General features: G+C 45.5%; 1 protein-coding gene and 1 long non-coding RNA gene across 2 annotated transcripts; one reads left to right on the forward strand and one right to left on the reverse strand.

Moving 5' to 3' along the window:
* The first annotated feature begins 249 nt into the window (after positions 1 to 249).
* Positions 250 to 22,179, forward strand: KLHL6 (kelch like family member 6). The gene is made up of 7 exons (XM_038146272.1): positions 250 to 622; positions 5,557 to 5,722; positions 11,569 to 12,018; positions 14,144 to 14,381; positions 17,696 to 17,898; positions 18,852 to 19,065; positions 21,393 to 22,179. The coding sequence occupies exons 1-7, from the start codon at positions 363 to 365 to the stop codon at positions 21,692 to 21,694; spliced, it is 1,833 nt and encodes a 610-aa protein (XP_038002200.1). The 5' UTR covers positions 250 to 362; the 3' UTR covers positions 21,695 to 22,179.
* On the reverse strand, positions 22,119 to 24,823 carry LOC119704680. Its single transcript, XR_005258018.1, has 2 exons — positions 24,621 to 24,823; positions 22,119 to 23,531 (listed from the first exon to the last, which is right to left on the reverse strand). It is a non-coding gene; the product is annotated as an uncharacterized LOC119704680 (long non-coding RNA).
* Between the last annotated feature and the right edge of the window lie 951 nt (positions 24,824 to 25,774).

Here is a 25,774-nt window from a genome sequence, read left to right on the forward strand (position 1 = left end):
AGGAGTGCTTGATAGGCATGTGGTGAACCTATCAATATAACCAGCAGATAACAGTGAGGGACTGGCTTGAGGGTGGGAAGCAGGCTGTCCCTGTCACTTGTAATCTTCTCACATCCAGAGGCTTCTTAAGGCCTTTCTAAACACGCTGATACCGCCTGAAAATCACTGAAAAAACCCACCCTTTGTTTGTGTTAACAGGATGAGAAAGTGCAAGGCTTCCTGTTATGTGTGTGTGACAGCTACAGATAAGCAGAGACCTCTGGACAGGAAATCCGCCCAACTTCTGCAGTGTGATTTGCCCAAAGCTGAGGAGCTCTTTTTAGATCGAAGCACCAACAGAATGAGACGGGGCTGGCCAGAAAATGGGGGACACGCTGGAGAAGAGCTCTGAGGAGCCCGAGATCTCTTTGAACAATGAGTGTTTGACGAAAATGGGGGACCTGGTGGAAGTGTCGAGTGGTGAAAAAGTCAAGTTTGACGATACAGGTCTCTCTCTGGTGCTCCAGAATGGCCTCGAGAACCTTCGGCTTGAAAATTCCCTCACAGACGTCATCCTGTGCGTGGACAGCAGGGAATTCTCCTGTCACCGAGTGGTCCTTGCTGCAGCCAGCAATTATTTCAGGTAAGGTTTGTAACAAACAAAACCAATACACTTATTTTGCTTCTTAGACTTGAACTGTAGGTCTCAAAGGAGTGCAAACTGGGCATTAAAGTCTGCAAATTCGCAGTGAGCCTCTAATTCCTTACTTCTTTGAGCTTTTTTAAAGTTGGAGACTTAAATAAGGCAGGTGCCAAGTTGTGGATTTGCTGGAGTTCTGATACCAGCACTCAAAAAGTCTGCTGGAGGTATGCAAAGGAAGACAGAATATTGGCAGACAAGTGCATGAGAAAAGGGTGTTTTGACCAAGTATCTTCAGCCACTTGTCTTGTCCCATTGGGACCTGGGCAAAGAGGAATACCCATTCAGATAGCAGGGTATTTTTGTTGAAGTAGGAGTGGGTTTCTGGAACTTGCTGATTTTTCCCATTACCATTCTGGGGTAAAAATATATATTGCATTAAATTGTTGAGGAGGAAAGAGAAGGAATTTTCCCTCTGGAAGTCAGTTGCAATGGGAAATATCTCCTTGAAAGCAATTTTGCCACTTCACTGTCTCCTTCTGGTCCTCTTGAATTTTTCATTCTTTCAATACAATAGATATTCTGTCTGAGACTACTGGCCAACAAGAACAAATTTTAGACACACAGAGGAACTTGGTATCAGTTTTAGCACAGATTTTCCATTATCATTTAGACAATATCATTTAGACCATCACATTTGCATGGCTGGGATTTTTTTCTTTCTTTCTTTTACTGCTAAAGTGGTCAGATGACTGAACAGCTACAGAGGAAACACGAGAAAAAAGGACCTGTGACCACTTGTGACATGAGCAGAAAGCTAATTTTAATCAAGTCTGGTAAGCTTTGCTGGTAGTGCCAGAACAGTTCTGTTTTTCTAATCTAGAATAGAGATTGTGTCTGTGAATATTTGGAGAAAGCTATTATGTTCTACAGAGAGACTATATTTATTGCATATGAGAAAATATACAGCTAAAAGCAGAGATGCCCAAATATTTCTTACCAGCATTGTGTGCATAATTGACAGCAGATGCACAAATTAAAATCAAAATTATCATAATGATACTTTGACAAAAAAACTCAATTTCACAATGAGTAAAGGTGCTACAATCAGGAGGATTTCCCAGCTAAATCCAGGCATGATAGTTTTACGAGAATAGCTGTTGGCCAGCTTTCCACTGAGCTTTTCCTGAGCTACAGCCTGCCCCTTGGAAGGAACGGGGACACCTGGCTGGAGGTCATCCCATCCCAAGGCAACTGCACTCATGTGCAGGGTCTGCCCCTCTGGGTGCTTCTGTTTGGCTTGGCTTCCCACAGAGTTGAGATTTATTACATCTCACTGTCTGCCTGTGCCTCTTGTCATGACTCTTTGGGTTAGTTTCAGTGACAACTAGCACAAGATGGAAATCTCAAACCTGAAGTTCCCATGAGTTTGATGGAAATCTGCAGCTAAGAGAGCCGAGATGCTGGGCTGGCACCCTCGGTGCTCTGCAGGGTAACAAGCAGGGTGTCCTGGCCAGCCAGTACACAGTGCCCAGAACAACCACACTGCACAGCCAGCACAGAGCTGAGCTCCTGGGAGGGACCCTGAAGTGTGTGAGAGGAATAAGGAGGGAGAATGGAGGGCTCAGGAAGGGGAAGCTGAGGTTACTGTGAGGAGGGAAAGAAGGACGCAAGTCTGCAGGGAACCGAGCTTCGCTGGTTCTACTGCTCACAAAGAGCCTTCATTCGTCTTGCCATAATTCTCTAGAAGCTGCATGGCCCTAGAGAAAGAAGGAATTCTTAAATCCCACTGTTCCTGTGGGTACTTTCCATGCTATGACAGGACGTCTAACAGCAGCCATGCACGGGAGCAAAGCAAAGGGACCCAGTGACTCATGGGCTTCATTCCCCTGCTCGTTACACAACCCCTTCCTGAAGGCTGGGTGCCACAGTGTGGGCAGCCCACAGCAGCTGACTGGAACACACTTAAACAAAGCTAACCCCTTCCAGGCCTTCTTCAGCACTGCTGGGGAGTAGATAGATGGATGTCCTGTACCCGTAGACATGAAAACATTAACTCTCCATTTACCTCCGTGATGATAACAAAGCAGAGAAGAGAAATACCAGCTGACTAAAGTGGAACAGTAATTCTTTAATCCTGCACTGCCCAAGAGTAGTGGGATAATGGGGCTGGGAGAGGTTGAAGCCATTTTCCAGAGCATCCTCGAGCTCCAGCATTGTTTGAAGTCAGGTTCATCATTCCAAGCACAATCATTCCAGTGTGGGAGGGTGCTTAAAAAGTGCTTCACGAAACTGCAACATCTAATTTATTTTATTGAGATTTCTCTAATTTTAAATTAGAAAAAAAATTAGAATTTTCTCTAAAATTACCCATTTTTGGGTATCTAAATTTGGCACTGGGCCCTCAATTCAGATGCGCATTTCTTAGAGTACCTGTTGGTTTAAAGGTGCAGTTTAGAATTACACAGGGACAAGAACCAGGGAAACATACAATAGAATTAGTAGCCACATCTGAAAGATTTAGAGCCTCCTGAGGGAAAGTTCAGAAATATTCAGAGGCATCATTTTAATCCCTAGGAGAGAAGCTCAGCCTGATCAGCCTGAGTGGAGTCAGGTGTTCCCCTGCCAGCACACAGGGTGGGAACGAGAACCACTCCATCTGAGCAGAAGGAAGGCCACAGGAGTCAGCTGTCCTGTGCAGCACTGCCCAATTCAATCTAGAGCAGAGAACTGGTGGGAGAGCACCGTGCTTTAGAGGTGTGATTTCTGCAGCTCACAGCCACGTTACATCAATCCACACCCTACGAAATTGGGAGTGGATGGCAGCTCTAAACCAATTACAAAGATTAGGAGACAGATAGGCCAAAGCACTTTGACCAGACCCCTGTGCACAGCCACCAGCAGAATGCTGAGCTGGTTTCTGAGCAGCCTTGCACAAGTGTCACCCTGGCGATCTCTGACTGACCCTAGCAAACACTCCGGTCTGTGGGACAGAAGTGAGACTCTCACCTCCCCGACAGGGACGGGTCAATACAAGTCTGGAGTCACCAGCTTAAGAGATGAAAGGAAGAAGAGCAGACACCACCTGCACCCTCCATGGGCCTGCTTCTCATTCAGATGAAACATCCGGCATCCGTCAATCCCGCACGACTCAAACAGCTCTCCTGTGCCAGCCTCCCTCCCCTGCTGAAGCCCATTCCCAGGGAGAAGTGGGAACTGAAGGCTGCTGTTTTCAGATGGCCACCTGCCCACACATCCCCTCTTATATCACTTGACAGTGCCAGAGGGAGAGAAAATAAATGAATCCCAGTCTTGTGGTCACTGAAGTTAAGGAGTGTTTGTCTAAACGCCTTTGAAATATTCTGATTTCAGTAGCAGCAGAAGCTGGACCATGAGGCAGGGCAGTGAAGCAAAAGCCTCTCATGAGCTGAGATGAGTGAAAGGAAAAATGAGAATTTTGGCTGAACAACTTTTCTACAAGTAACTTCTCTGCCCAAATTTCCTGCTCAAAAGTTGGGCCTCTCTATCCTGAGGCAGTTTTGCACACTGAGGTAACTAAGACCTTGCTATAAAATTTCTGCTGAGGTAAGGAACAGCTAATTCTTAGAGCAAGTAGCAGCTGGTATCTTCCATCCATTTGCCATTCATCGTGCCTAACTGCTTTGCAATAAAATCTGTTTACATCTTGGTTCCAGTAAAATGTGTCAATCAGACAGCTTAATTCAGGCACTTTTTTTACAAGAAAAGCATGGCCTAAGACTTGGGACCTCTAGCCATTTCCCAGGTTGCATTGTCCTGTCAACATTGTGTATGACTAATAAAGAAGGGCTTGGAATGCAGGGTAAAGAGTGCTTCTAATTACACTTTAGATCTGCACATGTTTTTCACCAATGCTGTTACAAGTGGACTCATGTAATTCTGATCTGTTGAGAGATTCCAAATGATGTGACATCTTGTTCTCTGAAATGCAGTGATCAAAATCCTAAGTAAAATCAAAAAGCATTGGAAGAAATACTTAAATCTATGAATTGAAAATGCAGAGGAAGACGTGTGTGTCTTGCAGCTGTCACAATGCAAAATGGATTTCAATAGCCCTTAGAGAATTTCTGATTTATACCCCACATGAAATATCTGCCTAGTGCCAAAGGTATGTCTGGTGGTCACCTTTCAGATGCAGTATTATCCACCAAAGAAGAGTTGCTATATCTACATGTGTGGAATCACTGCACTTTCTGCCTTAACAGTAGTTCCAATTAATGCAAATTCAATTGCTTCTCTAGCCAAGAGGTACCAACTCTACAATCCCAAAATTTACCAGAAGAAAAGTCAGAGTCTAAATTAGAAGAAAATCCATAAGCCATTCTCCCCTGGCCCACCACTGGTGTTAATGTGGTCAAAGACACGTTGGGAAGCTGGGAAGGGAGGCTCATCAGAGACGTGGATCTGCTCTGGCCTCGGGGCTCAGCCCCAGCAGTGTCCTGCAGCTCAGAGCAGGGGGGTATTGACCTGCCGAGGGGCGCCAAGCACATGGGCTAATGAAGTTTGGGCAATGCCAGGCCTTAACGAGCTGCAGCTGTGCTGGAAACAGACGGAGCAAGAGGCAGCAGGTGAGACACCAGCACTGCCCCCCAGCACCAGCCCAGACAGGGGACCACTCCCTCCCAGGCAAGGTCCCAGCTGCCTTTTGCTGCCATGGAGCCCTAGGTGTGCTGTAGAGGACAGCTCGGAGGAATCCCTCATGTGTGTATGCCTTATGAAATTCATGAGTACAGAGGTAGAAGAGCAACAAAAAGATATTTTGTTTCTTTTCAACAGCAGTAATTGCATAAAATATGAAGCAATCAGAGTATTCTGTGTTGAAATCTAAATAGCCCAATGTTTTCAGAATGCCTCATCCTGACTGGAATGCAGTAAAAGATAAATGTCTTTCTTTCCAGGGCTATGTTCTGCAATGATTTAAGAGAGAAATATGAGGAGAAGATCATACTAAAAGGAGTTGATGCAGAAACCATGAATATACTCTTGGACTACACTTACACCAGCAAGATGCTCATCACAAAGCAAAATGTACAGAAAGTCTTGGAAGCCGCCAGCCTCTTTCAGGTACAGATAACTCACATGCACTGATCCAATCTCACTGCTCTGGCAACACCATGTCTTACCCTGGTTAGCACACTGCAAACTTCTCAGATTTCATGGGTTCTGGAAGCATTTTGCTTCATATTTACTTACATTAAGGTAAAAAATGGCAGTGGCAGCCATGTACTGGAATTCTGCTGTGCTGAGTGCCATGGAAACAGGAAAAGAGCCTGGCTGTGCCTCCAAGACCTGCTCCCACATGCTGCTTGCCTGGCAGTGCTCCCCAAAATTCAGGTCAATGAAGGCCAGTCAGAAGGGTTAGTGTGCAGCAGCTGGCATGGCTGGCCTGAGCAGGAAGTTACTTTGCCTCTCTGTCTCCTCTGCCTTGAGACGGAGGCTTGCCAGCCAAAGTTAGCATCCTCCTTTGTAGAACTCATGATGGAAAGGGTTTTAGTCATGACCTGGGACTTGTGGGAGGCCGGAGTTGGGCAGTGTTACTCAGCCTTTGGTCCACGAGGTATTCACGTGTTCTGTAAATCACCTGTGAGGTCTACCAAATTGCAGTGTCTGGTACCATGCTGCAAATTGCTAACAAATTGTAACCAACATAACCTGCCAAGTGCCAATGTGTGTGTGTGTCCATTCCTCTCATTAGGGAAGGCAAGAAACACCCAACTCTGTGACCATTGTGGTTCATGAGGGAATTCAGACTCTTGAATCCTACATGGAAATTTTGCTCTGGAGTTCTGGAACTCTGCTTTTTTGGACACAAGTCCTGTGAGGAACTGCTTAGGGAGCTGGGGGTGCTCAGTTTGGAGAAAAGGAGGACCCTGTTAAAAAGGGACCCTATTAAAAAGGAGGACCCAAATAGGGTACGCTCAGGGGGTACCCTATTGCTCTCTTCAACTCCCTGACAGGAGGCTGTAGCCAGGTGGGGATCAGGCTCTTCTCCCAGGTAAAAAGAGATAGGACAAGAGGAAATTATTCTCAACTTGTACTAAGGGAGGTCTAGATTAGATATTACGAAAAATTTCACAAAGGTAACTTTAATGTCGCCTGGGCCTGCAGTGCATATTCCATGCACCAACACTACCAATGATAGCATTAAATGTTCATTTTCAGGACATTTTCTATCTTGTTTTTGTTTTCTTTTGAACATTTTTCCTTAGGATAATTCCTCAGCTTTTTTTCTTTTTTTCTTTTTTTCTTTTTTTCTTTTTTTCTTTTTTTCTTTTTTTCTTTTTTTCTTTTTTTCTTTTTTTCTTTTTTTCTTTTTTTCTTTTTTTCTTTTTTTCTTTTTTTCTTTTTTTCTTTTTTTCTTTCTGGAACTATCAAAATTATAAACTTAGGTTTTTTCATGCATTTTCCCTATTTTTCATTAAAATAAATATTTAATTTGATTCCCAAGGATTATACTTTAAGAAAACCATCAAACTCTGTTAGAATAATGATAAAATTGTGAGGGTACCATAAGTAAGAATAGTAAACCAGAAAAAACTAGATAAATCTAGAACACCAGGAATGTTCAGGTAAAAACAATGGTTCTCTTGGATACCATCAAGTTTTATAAGGCCTTAAAGCCTCACATTATAAACGTGAAGGTTTGGGCTGAAAATTTGTTTTGTACAAAAAAAGATTTAGAAGCTACTAAATCTTTAATAATCTACTTTATCAAGCTGACAGAACTAGAGTTCTGCCAGCTTGTCCATGCTATTTATGCTGAAGAATAGAGTTGAAAGAGTCAAATGTTTCATTTGGATATATCAACAGCTGAAAAGATTATTTCTGCAATTTATTGTAACATTTTTGTTCGATAAATTCTTTCAAATTAGTAACATGTGAGAAATCAAAATTCCAAATAGAATCTTTTTATCTTTTTAGCAAGAACTTGTGGCAGAGCCTCTTTTTAACCTTGGGGACTTGGCAAAGAACCAAAGAAGAAATACCTTTCACAGTTCTAGATATTGCAGTGTAGATATTCCAATGTAAATTATCTCCTTTTCTCTAGAAACTGTTTTTGAAAAAGTTTTACATGATTATGCCTTTCTTTACTCCCTTCTAGTAAGTTTTGACCAAATGCAGTCAAAACTGACAGTAGGAAGAAGTGGAGGGCTGTTTGGAGAGAGCAGGCGTCCCTGCCACGGTGGGGGAAGCAGGTGAAGGGTTTGGAACAGCTGAACAGCTAAGCCTCACCCTCAAGTGAGCCAGACAAATTTTTTCCACCTAAAGCACAGTTGCAACATGAGTTCAATAGTCACCTCCTCTGTCTGGGCTGGTGGCTGCCCAGCCACTGCACTTGCAAGGTTGGTGCCCACCCTGGATCCCGCCCAGCAGCCTCTGCCACCCACACTGCCCGCAGAGCTGCTCATCCTGCCACCTCTGGGAAGGGTCAAGATCTCAGCTGCTTCCCAGGGCCATGGCAGGCAGCCCTGCTTCCCTCACCAGAACTCAGCAACAACCTCCAGACCTGTCTACACTGCTCCTGCCCCTCCAGGAACCTTGGTATTACCCATTCCCTCAGCAGGGTTTGGGTGAGGGACCACATAACTGTGGTGACAGAAGCAAAGAAATGGTGAGAGGGAAGCAGGCTTCTGAGCAGATGGAAAAGAAACTGTGGTGTCACCAAGGGCTGTGATGCCCGCTGCCATGGAAAGGCCAAAGGCTGTGATGCCCGCTGCCATGGAAAGGCCAAAGGCTGTGATGCCCGCTGCCATGGAAAGGCCAAAGGCTGTGATGCCCACTGCCATGGAAAGGCCAGGTGCAGTGGGAACAGTGGAGGATGCTCCAAGCTGCCCCCTCTGAGCAGAGCAGGGCTGCCCTGCCCTCAGGGCATGGCTGAAGCACCACCAGCCTGATGGCCCTGACTGACCCCCAAAGCACCCCTCATCCCTGGGTTAATCCACTTTACAGGAGAAGACACTCCAAGGGAAATAGGGCTCCAATACCTGACAGCCATCCTGAGGCCACAGAGCAGGGCAGAGCCAGGGTGCCAGCTGCAGGCCATGCTGGACAGAGGGCACCATTTGCTACCAAAGGCCTTCGGGGCAGCTCCCGGTGGGAGAAGGGCTGGCAAGGCTCAGAATGCCTCCATTCCCCGGGGAGCAGCCCTGAAGGGGGCTGTGCCCCTCAGCTGGCTCTCGCAGGCTCAGAACGCCTCCATTCCCCCGGGAGCAGCCCTGAAGGGGGCTGTGCCCCTCAGCCACTCTGGCCGGGGCTCCCGTGGCGCGCAGGTGTCACCGCTGAGCCGGGACAGGACGTGCTGGCCCTGCAGCCACAGCAGAGCCGGTGGCCGAGGGCCACTGGCTGCAGGGTGCAGGATCCAGCTCCACAGTGTGGTGCATGCAGAGAGGGATTATGAGTGAGAGACCTTTCAGTCCCCATTCCCTTCCCTTTCTGGGGGCTCCAGCTGGAGGCAGGGCTGCTGGCACAGCTTGCACTCCACCACTGAATTGAAGACAAGCAAAGACTCATATGGGGAGAACAAATTTTACTAGTCAGAGTGAAAGCCAACTGGAGGCCAAGTAAGTGAATGGGATGTCTCTAGCAAGTAAGAACCTGGATTCAAATGGGTATTAGGAGAAGGACTAACTTATTGAAGAAACTGTTCTCAGGGAACAGGCGTTTTAAAGTGCCTGGATTGGCATTAGGAGGGGTACTCACAGTGGACAAGTGGAAAATTCAGAGCTCTGCCAGAATAATTAGAGCAGATGAAGCAGAGGCTCTTCCTTCTATGCTCTCTTGAGTCAGCCACCTGCTCTCCTGGGACTGACTGACATATGCCCAGCAAGTTTTGGGGGAGTTCTGGGGGGAATTTAGTGTCTAAATGAAGGCAGTGGTGGGGACACAGTGCAGCGCAGAGATGAGGAGCAGAACCAGGGAAAGTCCTGCCTTGATTTGCTCCCAAGCAGCCCAGCCTCTCTGGTGGAGCTCTCAGCAGGGCTCTTTCTCACACCCACACCTCACAGTTCTGCATTTGCCTGGCCACAAACAGCCCCGCAGTGAGGGAGTGGGGCCTGCTGGCCGTGAGAGCAATGTGCACCTCCCTGTCACCTCCTCAGTACCGCTCTCAACAAGCCATGTATAAATAGAGAACTCTACTGAGGTTTGCTGCAGGCTGGTGAGAACGTTGTTTTGGGGTCTGTTCCCAGACTCACAGATGACTCGATTTGACCTTGGCAAATGCTAGGTTTGGGTTATTTTTGTGTCTCATTACTGACAACTTTAAATGCTTATGCTTAATGAGCTTAATAAGGCTGATGCTTAACCTGCCTCAGGTCTGAAGCCTACCTGGTGGCAAAGTCCTTTCAGATCTTCAAGGAAATGCCCTGGTGAGTTCAAAGTGCTTGCCTCGTGCTAGCCCTGAGAGCAGGCAAGGGGAATGTGGCAGGTGCTGCGGTGCCACTGAGCTGTGCCGCGGTGCCACCGTGGGCCACTGATATATTTTATCACAATTAATGTCAGTGGTGGCAACACATTCTGAGACCTCACATAGCCTCGTTCATCAGTCAGTTGCATTTCCCTAAACTTTTGACCACATCTAAATGTAAAACAGGAACCAGGCAGTCTGTACACAGCGTCTGCGATCGCTCAGCTCTGATAAACAGTCTAAATATGTCAACACGACACTGACGGGTCTGGAAGATTCTACCCTAATTACTGAAACAAATCTACAAACTACAGTGCTTAAAAATGTTTCGCTTCCTCTTTGCCCCTCAATTACTATTGCACAACTTTCCCCAGTGAGAAAACATGAGTTAAAATGGTTTGCTTGCTGACCCTGGACAGAAAAACAACCCAAAAAGCACAGATGGAAATGCACATTAGCTCTGACCCATCTTTATTGCTCTGTTCAGTGGCAGTATTTGTACCTGAAATCACAGAGGTGATGGAAAGTCCATTAGGATGAAGCACTGTAACTCATCAGTTCTACCCAAAACTGGTTCTCAATTCCTGAATAATCATCAGCAATCCAGCTCAAATTATAGTCTTTAGAAAAACCCCCGCAGACACCTGAATATGTGCATTTGGGACCCTCAGGTGGGGTTATTTTGCCAAGGAAATTTATGAGAGTAGTTGCGATGCCTGATTGAATGCAAACACAGCCAGTTCTCTGATTAAGGAGACTCAGTGTGTAAAATGCGTATCAATATTTTTTTCAGCCAATGGTGATGACAAAGGTCACTAGACCCTCTGAAGGCCTCCCCCACAACAGATTCTTGCCAAAAAGCCCTGTCTGTCAGAAATCTCAAAAGAATTGCTGATGGCCAATCTCTTCCTGCCACTCACCCCAGTCTAGGACTGCTGCCCATTCCTTCTGGGGCAGCACACTGCTCCAAACCTCCCAGACCTCAGCACTCATTTCCCACCGCTCTCACAAGGCTTCAGATGAACTTGGAGTTTGGATGGTGGGAGCAGAAATGCAGACAGTGGAGCCACTTTCACTCTAAAACCAGACTCTGCTCTAGCTGGTCTGAGCTGACACTCAAGATGAAGCAGGGGAAGCAAATTGGATGCCTTGGGTCCTTATCTGTGTTTTGTAACTCCATGATTGCCAGTGCCTAGAGATCTCATGGAGGAAAAGGGAACAGTAGGAAACCCTTTAGTGAAACAAATAAAATTCATGACTGTCACAGGTCTTCTGCATCCTGCAAGAGGGGAAAGGAGCAATTGGATGCAGAGGGAATAAAAGCAGTGGGAGGAAGAAATTATCATTTCAAACTGCAGATCTTGGGGGATACCTGTGCTCAGATGATCTAATTCTTGTCTCCCCCAGCTCTTTGCTGTATTGGGCATGGCTGGTTGCTCCACAGCTCCCCTGTGATAGTTTTCATGAACCTTTCTGTGCTTATACAAGCTTTTTGTGCCCACAGTTCCTGCGCATGGTAGATGCTTGTGCCAGTTTTCTCACCGAAGCACTCCAGCCGGAAAACTGCGTTGGCATCCTGAGGTTGGCTGATGCCCACTCCCTGCACAGCCTCAAACAACAGGTACAGAACTACATTATCCAGAACTTCACCCAGGTCCTGAACTACGAGGAGTTCCTGGAGCTGCCGGCGGACATCCTGTGCAGCACGCTGAAGAGTGATGAGCTCTGTGTCACGGAGGAGGCGCAGGTGTTCGAAACCGTGATGAGCTGGGTCCGTTACAAGGAGTCCGAAAGGTTTTCTCTCCTGCCGTACGTGCTGGAGAACGTCCGGCTGCCCCTCTTGGACCCTTGGTATTTTGTAGAGACTGTTGAAGCTGATCAACTCATTAGACAGTGTCCAGATGTCTTCCCTTTGCTGCAAGAAGCAAGAATGTACCATTTGTCAGGCAATGAGGTGAGTAAAACAGGAAGGTATTAGCCACTCTTTGTAAATATCTCATGCTTCAGTTCAAAAATCGATTTGAAAGGAGCAGTGCCATGGGGCAGAAAAAGGTAATCACACTGAATTTCCACTAACTGGTGCTACTGAAAAGTCAAAATGGGCCTCAGAATTTTTCCTGCTGTCTGAGACAGTTCAGAAGATTTTGGTGGGTTTAAAACAAAGTGCACAGCTTCTTGTTTATGAACATCTGAGCTTGACCCTTCAGATACACTCTTGCTGAATGAAGACCCCAGGTAGCTTCCCTAGTAAAAAGGCAAATGGTGTTAGCCCTGACACCTCACCCTCTCAGCTATTACTTCAAGCCTAAGAAAAGAGGAATAATTTCCCACCAAACTGGGCACAATCTGTAATGACTCTTTCAAATGTGAATATGTAACATCTTCCCCTGTTATTTATGGGGAAAATGTTTCATAAAGGAAATATTCTTCCTCCTGTGAAGAAGACGGTCTCTTTCCAGAGAAGAGGACTGCCCATCTGGTGTTTGCAGAGGTCCCTGCACCCAAAGAGACAGATTAATCCTGACACCCAGTCGAGTCCTGTCCTGCCTGCTCAGCGCAGGCTGTGGTGTATCTCCAGCTCTCCCATTGCCCATCCCCTTTGGAAAGCTGGGTATCAGTCACATCTCCTAGGTCTCAATATGGGGGAGAGGGGAGAGCAACCAAGAGGTCTGATTGCACAACAGGAGCAAAGTTCGTGAGCGTGTGAGGAAACGTGTCCCTGCTCAGTGGGAGTCACAGGAGGGCAGGAGGGCGTTGTGGGCCCGTCGCTCACGGCGGATGTGTCACCTGTGTCACCGGCACGGCGAGGGGGGACGGACCAAGCGCTCCTTGTGCCGGTGACAGCGTAAGGCGCTGCTCGGTGAGCCGGGGCAGTGCCGGCGGGTCTGGAGGGAGCTCCCGGGCAAGCCTTGTCCCACTGAGCAGCGCTGTCAGGTGCATGCGGGCAGATAAAGGGAGCGTCGCCCCGGGCTCAACACGCCTTACACTCATCTTCAAAGGGGCAGCCGCGGGAAGCTGCGCTGCCAGCTGCCCTCCCCCGGGGCTGACGCCTGGCAACGGTGGCGGGCAGGTTAAAACAGAGTCCTGGAAGCTGGCAAGTTCTGGGACTCGCGTTCTATAAAAATGTGCCGATTCATTTTCTGGACATAGTCAAAATGCAAGATTCGCGTCTGTGGAGATAATATCTTTTAATACGGATAAATTATACCAATTTATAGAAACATGTTAAAAGCAAAAGGAGAGGTAAAACTTTAAGCAAGTTGCCTCCTGACGCAGCATTTAACCTGTGGGTCTTGTTTGCAAGTATTGCCTCCAAGGAGAACACAAGTTTCCAAGCACCCCTTGCATTCTTTGCTCCTGGTGAACATCTACCTGGCAAGTGAACTCCTCCAGTGTCCCTGAAACAAAGACCTGGTCAATAAACTGTGCCAACGAGCAGTAAATCAGAGCTAAGCACATTTCACAGCCTGATGCTGGCTTTAAATAAGTCTTCTAATTTTGGCTTGAGGTAAGAGCTTATACACGAAGAAACAAATAAAAATAACTCCTCTACAGTTGAGAATTGTTATTGTTCTGACACTAACATATCTCTTCAGGACAAATAATGAGAGCACTTATTTTCTGCTAGCACTAACTGCAGTCTTGCTCTCTCTGAGCTCCCCAAGACATACACAAACCTGGGGGTCCCCCTACCCTGCCCTCACTCTGTCAACCGAAATAAAACCTGTCCTTTTCAGCTACCTGACATGCACCCAGCCTTCTCACTACTGCTCACCTGCATAGCTCTTGGTGCCATCCTGGTAATTCCTAAAAGGATCTGAAACGATCCAAGTGGGTACGCAAAAGCAACTAAGTTCAGAGTTAGAAAAATCCTGCTGAAAGAAGGATACAGCAACCTCTACTGAATGCTTTTAGGATGCTTTTCAGGCTTTCAACTTAGAAAGCGTTGGCTAATTGGTTCAGTTGATGAAAGCCTGCTGTGATTTGAAAAACAGGTAATCAAAGAAAAGGTCACCCGGCCTTTCTGTAATTGTAGGTGTAAGTGCCCTGTGTACTCACTCTGTCCCACTTGCATTTAGATTATTACAGAAAGGACCAAGCCCAGGATGCACGAGTTCCAGTCTGAAGTGTTTATGATCATAGGGGGCTGTACAAAAGATGAGAAGTTTGTAGCAGAGGTGACTTGCCTGGATCCTTTGAGGCGAAGCCGTCTGGAAGTAGCAAAATTACCAATCACAGAGCAGGAGCCGGAGAATGAGAATAAAAAATGGGTGGAGTTTGCATGCATTACGCTAAAAAATGAAGTCTACATATCAGGTAAGGAACAAGGCATTGACTGGGAGTGCAAGAGGGGAGCAAAGCATTCTCACAATTATTTCCAGCTTTTATCAAGACCATGCTTGAGGCAGCTTTAGAAAAATTAAGCACTACAGGTATTTTAATGCTTTGGCTTTGGACGTGCTCCAGAGAGCACTGGATTTGTAAGGACACTGCCTAGCTCTGATTTGAGCACAGGATTCCTCTTTAGACAATATTGATCTATATGCATGGGTACTTGTGTGCAGCACCCTAAACAGCGACTGAGGTCACAGGAGGGTTCTTGAGAACAGTTCACCAAACATAAAATGACAAATTGCTTCAGCATCTTCTGGTGACAAGTTTATTTGAAGCTCCAGATCCTGCCAGAATCTGAGTCATTCTGCAAAAGTCAGTCAAGAACCTGCAGGGAACTGTCACTGATGTTTGGCTGCCCCCTGAAATCTGCCATCACAGAGGACTCTAGACCTGCCCACCCACAGTTCTTAACCTGGCAGTATAAACTGTCAAAGCCAGATGAAATCCCATGTTCTAGACACCCAGTGTGGGTCTGAACAACTCATGTACTGATCATCATCCCAAGAGCTTCAGGAGATGTATTTAACTTCCCACACAAATACAGCTGAGCTCCATACAGGGGTTTGATCCCAGAGCTCCAGAGATTTTGCTTTGACAATCAAAATGTTAAAATCAAGCTTGTTAGCCAGTTTGACAGCTGCCTTTCATGGCTTGTCAAAAACCAAGTTGGATGATCTTGTTCTGCTTCCAGAGGAAAAGTGACAGCAAGCTTTTCATCACTGTGGCATTACAGACCATGATACAGAGCAGGGCCTTCATAGGTAGAATACTTCCTTTCTGCAAAACTGCCCACCAAATTCTACACTCCATTAAAACAGAAGAGTAGAAAGGAGGAGAGAAGGCCAAAGTGTGAATGCTTTGCTTAAGTATGAATAGTGGTCAACTGCCTTTATTCAAGTATCTCCCATTGCATTCTTTCTTTTGGGAATCCACATATTTTTGATACTTCATTCCAATTTAACATTTATTAAAGCTTTATCCTGGGATAAGAAATAGATTACTGTTTCAATAACTACAAATAAAGTTTTTCCTTTCAGTCCACCGTAGAGAGTTTCTGGCATTAGCCCCTCTGTTAAAAGGTAGCTATATAGAGAATCCTAAGTCAAACATTCCAACTAGGGAATATTCCCCTCACCCTCACACCCTTGAGTTGACAGGTCTTTTTTCCATTTGCCTTCAATTTATTACCCTTCCCTCTTTTTCAAGGCTTATTGCATTCTTTTATTCCTGACATCTCTTCCAATGTCTCTTCACTTCTATTTTATGTTGTATCCAGGCTACCTCCCGGCCAGGCTAACACATTCCCTGCTGTGGTGAGTCTAAGCTGGCTTTCCATTTGCTTCCGTTCTCACAGCTTCTCTTTCTTCCTTCTCTGCTTACTTTCATATCTCTGAGTCCCTCTCTCCATTCCCTCATTGCCTTTCACCTTTTTGTCCTTTGCACACAGAGACTGACCAAAGCCATTAGCATATCTTTCTCAGCTAAACCAATTATTAGTGTCTCAGTCCTGATTAAACAGCTGCTTCCTTCTGCATGTCTTTCTACTTTTGTTTTCTTTCTTTAGCTCCTCTAATTTGCTTCTTCTCTTGGCTTCTTAACTTGACTTTCATTTTTCCTGACTTCATCTCCCCTTCCACGTGCTCATTTCCCTCTGTATCTTGGTACAGTCTGGAGTCTTCCCTGCTCCTTTAGCATCTCAAAAATAGTAAAGTCCTTTGCGCAAGATTATGACAACTGTTAGATTAGGATCTCCCCAAAACTGTTTCAGTGCTTTGACTGGGTGACCTGAAACACTACATTTGCAGCATAACTAAAAATGACATGAATTATCATTCACCATTCTGATGCTTTTACTAATTAAAGTACAATTTCTCTTTAAATTAGAGAAAAATTGTTGTCCAGAGGAAAAACAGAAACAAAATTAACTTCCAGTCCTCTCAAAAATCTCTCTCTGCCCCTTATGTGCAGCAAATTCACCTACTGGTCCAGCTCAAGCTACTACATGGGTTTCAGCCTGTAGAAAAAGGAAGGAAAGCACAAGCTCATGTCAAAGGGAAATTTCAAGGGAGAGTAAAGGGAACACCTGCAGTCTCTCAGCCCCATTGTAGCCATGAATGCTGCATTCAGGCCCTTTGGCCACTTCAGCTATTTGAGTGCAAATAAAATTCAACACATACATGTGAAAAATACTGGGACAAAAGCATTACAAACGACTCTTTCTAGCATGCTAATTATCTCCCATTCAATCTGCTGTTTGGCCCAGAGATAGGCTCCATCAGTTTGCAGTGATCTGTCTGCAGTACGGAATACCAATGAAGGCAGACATTTTCTCAATGGAATATGAATTATCTTTTCAGTATATTCACCAGTGAAGCAAATGTTTAATCACGTTGCAGATGACCGAATAAGCTACTCAGTCTGTAAATGTGGTCTCAGGCTTAACTAGATCTGTTTGTATTACAGTTACACCAGAAACTGCAGGCAAACAACAGCTCTTGTTTAAAACACTGCTCTCCGCTTTAGCACAAGCAAAGATCCACTTGCGCGTCAGCTCTACAATATTTGCAGGGTCCAGTTTTGATCTTCAAGCTATAAACATGAAGCTTACCCAAGTCTGTAAGAAACAGACCAGAAGGAGAGGCACAAAAATGAGATCCCAGCCATATGTTCCCAGGGTTGAATAGTCTAACTTCCAAGTCCTGCTGGACTATTGTTGGTAGGAGTTCAGTCAGGTCTTTTGCTTTATGATGCAAACCACAGGGCTGGCTGGATCTGCCCTGCACAACCTGGCAGTTTTCCAGTGCAAGCCTGTCTTCAAGGGATTTGGAACTACCAGCTGCAGCATCCTCCACTATCTTACTTAAATCACATTTGTTTGTCTGTCCCTTTGCAGCAGTTCTGCAGAGCCCAGGTGTTACACAAAAATCTCCCGCATGTCACCTTGCTGTGTGGTTGGGCGTGCACTCAGTATTGAAATGAAAGTGGTTGTGGTCTGGTAAAGTGAGGAACAGTGATTTATCTTCACTGAATATTTGGCTGTAGAAATTGTTCAGTTTCCTTCACTAGTAAGTAAACTAAATGAAGACATTTTCTGCTGTTGTAACAGGACCTGTTAACAATCAGTAATAATGATTTACTTTCCATTGTGAGAGAACACACTTAAATTTAAACATACTGGAGTTTTCAAGTAAATACAAGCTGTGCTATCATATTTACACATGTCATGCACACTACAGGTGGCAAAGAAACAAAGCACGATGTCTGGAAATACAACGCCTCCATCAACAAATGGATACAAATTGAGTATCTCAACATTGGGCGCTGGAGACATAAAATGGCAGTGTTGGGAGGCAAAGTGTATGTCATTGGGGGCTTCGATGGCATGCAGAGAATCAACAGCATGGAAGCATATGATCCCTTTCATAACTGCTGGTCAGAGGTAAGAGGCTGCATCACGTAGCATTTTAATTACTTGGAATATTTCATTTTAATTACTTGGAATATTTTATTCAGAAAATCATAGGACTTGGATTCATCAAAATGATCTTGTATAATTCTTTTAAGTACTTATGGTCTTTAAAAACCCTAAATATTTTTTTCTATAGAAATGCATATCCTTTAGAAGGTAAAAATCCCCGGATTGCCAGCCAATCATTTCCTGTGAGACATCTAATGCCTAACTTTCCATTTTTTAGTTGGCTTTTAAAGCTAGTAGTCCATAAATCAAGGAGTAAGAATATAGTATACATGAGCCAGAGCACAGGCTGAAAACTACTGCTCTGACATATCTTATATGTATATAAAATATGTCTATCAAGCTGTGCCTTATATATGGTATGGGTTATACATTAAAGTGAAAGTACAGGTCTGAAGGTAAACAGAATTAAGCCCACTCCCCCCCCCTCCAGTTCTACTCACTGTACTTCAAGCAATGAGAGGAGAGAATTAGGCAACCAATTAATCCATGACAGTAATGAGATTAGGCATCATAACAGCAGATACAACCCATTGTCTCTAGATTATACAAAGCAATGTGGAGGACTCTAGCAATCACAGCCGCAAGTAGCAAGATCAGTACAAACAAATTTCTTGTGCTTTTTTGCAATGTACGGAAGCATGTAAAGAAGATTTTTGGCATTTCTGATATTTTCTAGCTTTTGAATTGTTGACAAAGTAATTTTAATTTCAGCATTTGAACAGAGCATATTTTTATTAAGGGTTTTTTCAGTCTTAAGAAAAAGCTGAAATATACTTTCCCCTTATCCTTAGAAACATCATCTTCTGAATCCTGCTTAAAAAGGGACACCTGACTTAAAATTGCACAGGCTCCCTCCCCACGGGCATCAGTCTGACTGCTTCACATGGTTACTAATGATTCTTTTTGGTCCCCAGGCTGCTCCCCTGATGGTCAACGTGAGCTCCTTTGCAGCAGCCAGCTACAAGAAGAAGCTGTACGTGATTGGGGGGGGCCCCAACGGGAAGCTGGCCACGGACAAGACGCAGTGCTACGACCCGGCCACCAACGCCTGGAGCCTGAGGGCTGCCATGCCTGTGGAGGCCAAGTGCATCAACGCTGCCAGCTTCAGGGACCACATCTATGTGGTGGGTAAGTGCAGAACCCGGGGCTCTTCTTGTCTGCACCCAGCAGGGCTTGCTCCTGTGCTTCTGTGATAGTTTCACCCACATGGAGTTTAATCAGATGGTCAGATGGCTCTTCCTGGTGGGCTTAGCGAGGGGTGGGAATCCAGGACGTTCACAGCAGGGAAAGGTCACTAAGTCAAAATCCCTGTTAGCATGGCAGCTATCTTGGAAAGCTGGAGCTAGCCCAGACAGCTTAAAGCCATCCAAAGATGTGTTCATAGTGGCAAGGGCATGATCTCATGGCTACATCATGCCCCCTCTCCTCTCCAGAGGCATTACACAACCCACTGCATACAGGATTTATGCAGGGATAAGAGTACTAGGAACAGGTCAGAGGAACACAGCCACTGAGACCCAAAGACCCAGAGCTCTTCACTAGATTGCCTTGGGGTTAATTCAGTCAATCACCAGAAATGGAAGAAAAAATGGAAGAACAAGAGTTTGAGCTGAACTATGCGGGAAGGAGGGAGCCTGCACACATCTCCAGATGGTACTGGGAAAACCAAAAGAAAAGAAGAACATTTGCTTCCGAAACAGGAGCTCTGAAAAGTTTCCCCTCCCTCTCTCAGCCTTGGTGCAGGGAATTTCAATGTAATCAATATGGTGTTGAGAGCTGGCAGAGAGCTGGAGTATTCACCAAATAATTAATGGTGCTCTGGAGGAGATTTATATGTGCACATACACACACACACACACCCCTTTTGTGTACAAAAACACCTCATGCTTGTCCTCAGCACTGGAGCTGACCTCACCCTGTTTGTACAGGATGACAGAGAGAGAAGGCACATGACCTATGGGCTAGCTGATATAACTCCTGATAAAATGGACATTATTCTCCAGTCACATTCATTCAGCACCTTTCAGCCAGCAACATCCACTAGTAAATCTCTATTTTATCTATCTGAGAAACAAATCTACTCCAACTGGATAGAAATATGCTCCATCTGAAGTTTTAAAGATAAAAGAGCATTTGGTTACTGCATCCAAAGCAATCAAATTACCCAGACTGATGAATTACCAACTGCCAGGTGTATCACTACAACTAACAATGTTTGTTTTCAGTCTGTTCCAATTAAGTCACCTCTAAATGACTTGATCACCCCTCAGGTACTGTACTAGTATTGTCAAACTCAGCTTCCATTATAAGTGCCACAGAAAAATGCTCACTTTGCCAGCAGGGCGATTGCCAGGCATTGTTGCACCTCATCAATAAGACCATGGCTTCAAGGTTTCCCTATCCAGAAGGACAGTGCCAGACTCTTTTCAGAGGTGGCCAGGGACAGGACAAGGAACAATGACCATAACTACAACATAAGAAGTTCCACCTCAGCCTGAGGAAAGACTTCTTTATGTTGAGGGTTGCAGAGCACTGGACCAGCTGCCCAGTGAGGCTGTGGAGTCTCCCTCTCTGGAGACATTCCAAAGCCAGCTGGATGCATTCCAGTGTAACCTGCTCCAGGTGACCCTGGAAGAGGCCTTGGCAGAGGGGTTGGACTGGATAATCTCCAGAGATCTCTTCCAACCCTAATAATTCTGTGATTCTGTACAGCTAATACAGAAGACATATTCAGTGCCTGTAAATTTCAGAATAAGAACCATTTAGCTGCTGGTAATCTTGGGAAGGAATATATTTTCGTAGCCCTTCATGAGAATTGAGGTATTGACTATTTTTTCAAGAGAAAAGGACACTGCAAGATTGAAAAGGTGCACTAAGAACCTTAACTAAGAATCATTAATAACTTCAGTTTTGGGAAACACAGAGAAACTGAAGGTCACTCTCTGTTTAACAAACCCATAGAGAGATTATTGATTCAGTCTGACAAACTCTAAACAAGGAAGGGTTTTTGAAAGCAGCCGGTTCCAGGAAGAGCAAGGATTGATGGACAGAGGAATGAGTGGAAAAATCCTGTTCTCATTTCTAGCAGTGATGGTTTACCACAGCTGGCCCTCCATGATCTAAGTACTTGTAAACAAAATAGCATTTTTCTGAAGCTGTGTCTTTAGCTGGAGCAGCAGGTACAAGAAAGATCTGTTGCTAGGTGCACTGTGGTCTCACTGAAGGATCACAGCAGTTTGCTTTGGCCCTAAATTTCACAGCCTTATGAACAATAAATAGCCTTCTGCAGATCAGGCTTTCAAGACAATAAAGTATCCTGTGACCTTGTTTTTTCTTGGCTTTGGGGCACAAACCGTTCTTACAAATGTCAGGAACGAGTCTTGTTGAAGTGGATGGTTGAATTAAAATCCCTTACAGGAATGGCCAGCGCAAACCAATATCCATTTCCTTCCCAGGTGGGGCAATGAAAGCTCTGTACTCCTACAGCCCCCAGGAGGACACATGGTGCCTGGTGACCCAGTTCACGCACGAGAGAGCCAGCTGTGGAATTTCTCCTTGCAACAACAAGCTGTTCATCACCGGCGGCCGAGATGAAAAGAACGAAGTCATTGCAACAGTGCTCTGCTGGGACCCTGAAACTCAGAAGCTGACAGAAGAGTGTGTCCTGCCTCGGGGGGTGTCTCACCACGGCAGCGTTACCCTCAGGAAGTCTTACACGCCCATCCGTAAGATCGTGCCCGGGGCAGTTTCTGTCTGACCCGCAGGAACCCGGTGCCTCCTGGCACAGACTGCAGTGAGGATGGCTCTGAGCTTCGGGAGCAATGGATGAGAACACCGCCACAGCTCCTCTGGGGGGTATCTGTATATATGCTCAGTCCTTGTGTTTCCTCTGTACATATCCTTAAATTATCTTAATTCCTTCCCTCCACAGAAAAACAAAGGGACCAGCTGTAGTTTACTCCTGCCAACACAATACCTCGAATCAGGCAAAGAAATGTAGGTGGGAAATTTACTTCCCAGCTATATCTACCCTGGAATGTGCTTGAACTGGCTCAGTCTAGTCCCAGAGTTTGGTCAACTATTTATTGTGTTAAGTTGGGTTTGCAATACCTACTAGTGAAAAAAAGAGAAGTTGCTTTTGGAATTAAATATTTGTAACTTTGGTAGGTCATAACGTCGTGTCTTCCAAAGCTGTGCTTTTTTTCTCCCGGTGTTTGGCACATTAGATTAAGTTTGAACCAGTTTGTTTGTTTGTTTGTTTGAAGATACTTTGTTGGTTTTTCAATTCTGCATGACCAAAGAAAATCCATCGCAGTTTGCAAACCTTGCTGTCATTCCCAAGAAAGAGACTGCACAGGCTGCAAATGTAAATGAACGCTAATTTGTTTCCGGGGAACATTCACTGCGGCTGTTTTCTAAATAAAACAGGCCAAACCGTAGTTTCCCTTTCCTTTGTTGTGTGTGGGGTGACTGTCGTGCCTGCCAGGCCTTTTCCTCTCCCATCCCGCGGCCAGGCGGAGCAGCGGAGCGCGGCTCCCTTCCTGCCTGCATCCCCGCTGGGTGGCACTGCGCTCCCAGCCTTTCCCGCTCGGCTTTCGCCTTCCCGGAACGCAACCGGACTAAACAGGCTGCGGGAGAGAAAAACACTTCCAGGTACTGTTCCCAGCCTGGTTCATGGGACTGTCACATGCTGTACCACAGCGGGCAAATGTTCAACGGGCCGGGAGGGCCCGAGTCTCAAGTCCCAGCATCTGGGTCAGTTGTAGGGAAAGAAAAACAAACATTGAAGAGGTCACGCCCGGGACGCCCTGGGACACTCTTGGCCAAAGACTGGGAACATATTCCAGTCCCTCCTCCCCTGCCTAGTTGCTGGAAAGAGCCAACTCACTATTAAATCAAGACAGAAAATACAGTGCAAAACAAATCTCTCCAAGCAGAGAGCAGTGACTCCTTCCAGCCTTCCCTCCCTCTCTGTAACGTCTCCTCTTGCCTTATACAGTATTAAAAATAATATTTCTGTCGTGTCAGGCTGGGAAAAAAACACAAGTTCCTGAATTCCAGCACACTAATGGCAGAGTGCTCAGCGGCGTGGCAGGGCCTGCAGACAGTCCTGGTGCAGGCTGAGCAGGGCAGGCACAGCCTGTGGGGCGGGGGCAGCCCTCCAACAGGTCTGTGTCCTTCCCTCACAAAGACTGCAAGAAATCCTGTTTCCTCTGCAATTTGCCCCATGCCTTGAACTCATCTCTGTAATTTCAGCCAATCCCCACAATTTCTCACTCTAATTTTCCCACAGGCCTTCCATTTTCAACTACTTTTTAATTGCTTCCCTTCCTTCTTTATGTTCCTGTCATTCTGCAGGGTCAGCACTTCTCCCACTTCCATGCTGGCCCCCACTCTCCATCCCACTCTGCTTTTCAGCGGGCATGAAGAAGGACCCTCCAGACAGAGTATCTTAAAACTTAAAAAGTTTTTGTGAAGAGCAGTTACCACCTTTGCCTTGGTTGGTAGCACTGGCTGTTGTAGAGGGACAGAGAAGGTGGATGAATGGGAGGGTTCTCCTTTTCCTCTTGAGGAGCTGCATTTTGTATCTTTACCTGTTGGAAAAATTAATTATAGCAGTGGTTGAATCTAACTATTTCTTCCTACTGAGAATCATCCTAAAAACCAGCAGCCCTCGGGAACTGGTTGCTGATTTTCTCCCTGTAATGATTGTAGCAAAAACTTGTATTTTTTTTTTTCTTGAGAAAGATAAACCACTGAATTAGAAAAAAGTTCCCCAAATAAACTTCCTAGTACAAATCCTTAACTCCACATCTCAAAGGCAGGAAACAGCCTCTTGTCTGTCCTAAGGTGGTTTCCTAGTCACATGTGCAAACCTTGGGCAATCATAAGCCAAAACAGCCCTCACTGACAAACACCAGACAGCACAGCCACAGCTTGGCTCCTTTCCCCTCTCCTAACTCATGAATCGCTCACAAATTCTGACATTTTAATAGCGGTGAGTCAAGAGTTGTGGTTATTTGCCTCTCTGCTCTTTGTACCTTCTGGATTCATGTTGCAATCCGAAGGACTTGAAATACATTGAAAACCAAAAACATTGAAATCAGTAGTTTTATATAGACACCAAAAATCACAAGGTTTGTGATAATAATGGCAAGAATCAGCAGTGCTGGGCATTCATTTGCCAGCAGCCAGGTGGGGGTGGAGACAGGAGACGACAGAAATCAAGTTTCAAAACCTTGCCGTTTCCTTTTCCTATCACAGACTCTTTCTCATCTGCCGTGCATCCCCCCCTCCTCCGGCAAGGAATGCCCACAACCACAGTTTCTGCCCAAGGAACACAGGGTATCGGATGTACAAAACAGTGACCAGCGAAGCACAGAGCCGGCTGTCTCTGCAGGAGCTGCCTGAGCTGCCTGGGGGCAGCTGGTGCTGTTCCCCAGCACTGCCGCAGCCCCAGGGTTCTCGGGCTGCCCCCAGTGCAACCAGGCAGTGGCACTTTCCTTCTGCCCTCTTCCTGTGTTACAGTTCCAGTAGAAAATGACACAGGCAATTGATGAAGTACAAGTAGACACTCCAACAGTAATTACTAAAACTGCAGGAGGTTAATTAGTTTTACTGAATAATTACTCAAATGCTTGCAATTTACTGTATCTCAGCTCCAAAGCTGTGCGCTTGTTTACCTGCATGGAGATCCTCTGTATCTCCTGACAGGGAAACTGATCTCATTTGAGGCACAGACCTATCTCTGATGTAATTATGTCTGCAGTGATGTATGGCACAGCCCCAACCCCTGGAATGCAGGTCCGGCTCCCTTCAGTCAGCAGGTTACAGACAGCAAACTGCACTTTAAATCCAGCTGGGAGAGGGAAGAGAGCAGAGGTAAACGTTGTGACAGTACTGGCACAAGAAAAGAGGGGAAAAACTGACCAGGAATATATTTAGGCTATAAATTAGAATACCTTTAGTGATTCATGCTGTTGCAATTCATTAAAGGATTACTGCCCCCAGCTGCCAAATTGCGTGTTAAAGCCAACTGCTCTCCATTTCACTTCAAATTAAAATGCAGGGCAGCCAAGCTTCTTGACGTCTGAGAAGTTCACTTATGTGACCTGGGAGAGGTCGATTACTGGGCTCTGGTAAACAGTCTCAGTTTGAATTTCCAGAGCTTATGTGGAGACATCCTTACAAGGCTGGTGATCACTACACCCATGAGGTTCTGGAAAATGCAGAAGCCTAACATTCTTTGAGACAAAACTCAGAACATTTATGAAAAGCATTATAGGAACCTAATGCTTGTGATGTTGCCCGGGTGAGCCCTTTGGTCCTATTCACATAGACTGGGGAAATCCCAAAGGCAAATGGGTCAGGCACATGGTGTGTTTCTTGTTTGCACACTATAACCTGCTGCTTTTGTTCCAAACAGCACACTAATATTCCATGGGAAGTTGTTTTCAAGTAGTCACTTAAGAAAAACATCCCTATCTAATGTTAAACCACTTTAAAGAGAATTAATATCAGCTTGGAATGATCTATCTCAGAAGACCATCTCCACAGAGCAGTGTTTTGTTTGCCTGGTCCTTGTGATGTCTCTGTGGGCAGGCTTTATACATAAAGTTCCCACAATCACTGATTCGTGTGCTCTGTCTTTCAGCATCCTTCTTTATGTTACCAAAATTCTTGTTGTATCCAGGACATGTGTATGTAAGAGAGAGTTACAGAAGTGGCAACAGAATCCTGTCCAGATTATACCTTCATAATTGTCAGAAGTCAACAGGAAGACCAAGTACTGTTAACCTGCTGTTACACAAAGTCAGCTATGGCTCCCTAGAGAATT

Source organism: Motacilla alba, chromosome 9 (genome assembly GCF_015832195.1).
Source record: "Motacilla alba alba isolate MOTALB_02 chromosome 9, Motacilla_alba_V1.0_pri, whole genome shotgun sequence".
NCBI lineage: Eukaryota > Metazoa > Chordata > Aves > Passeriformes > Motacillidae > Motacilla > Motacilla alba.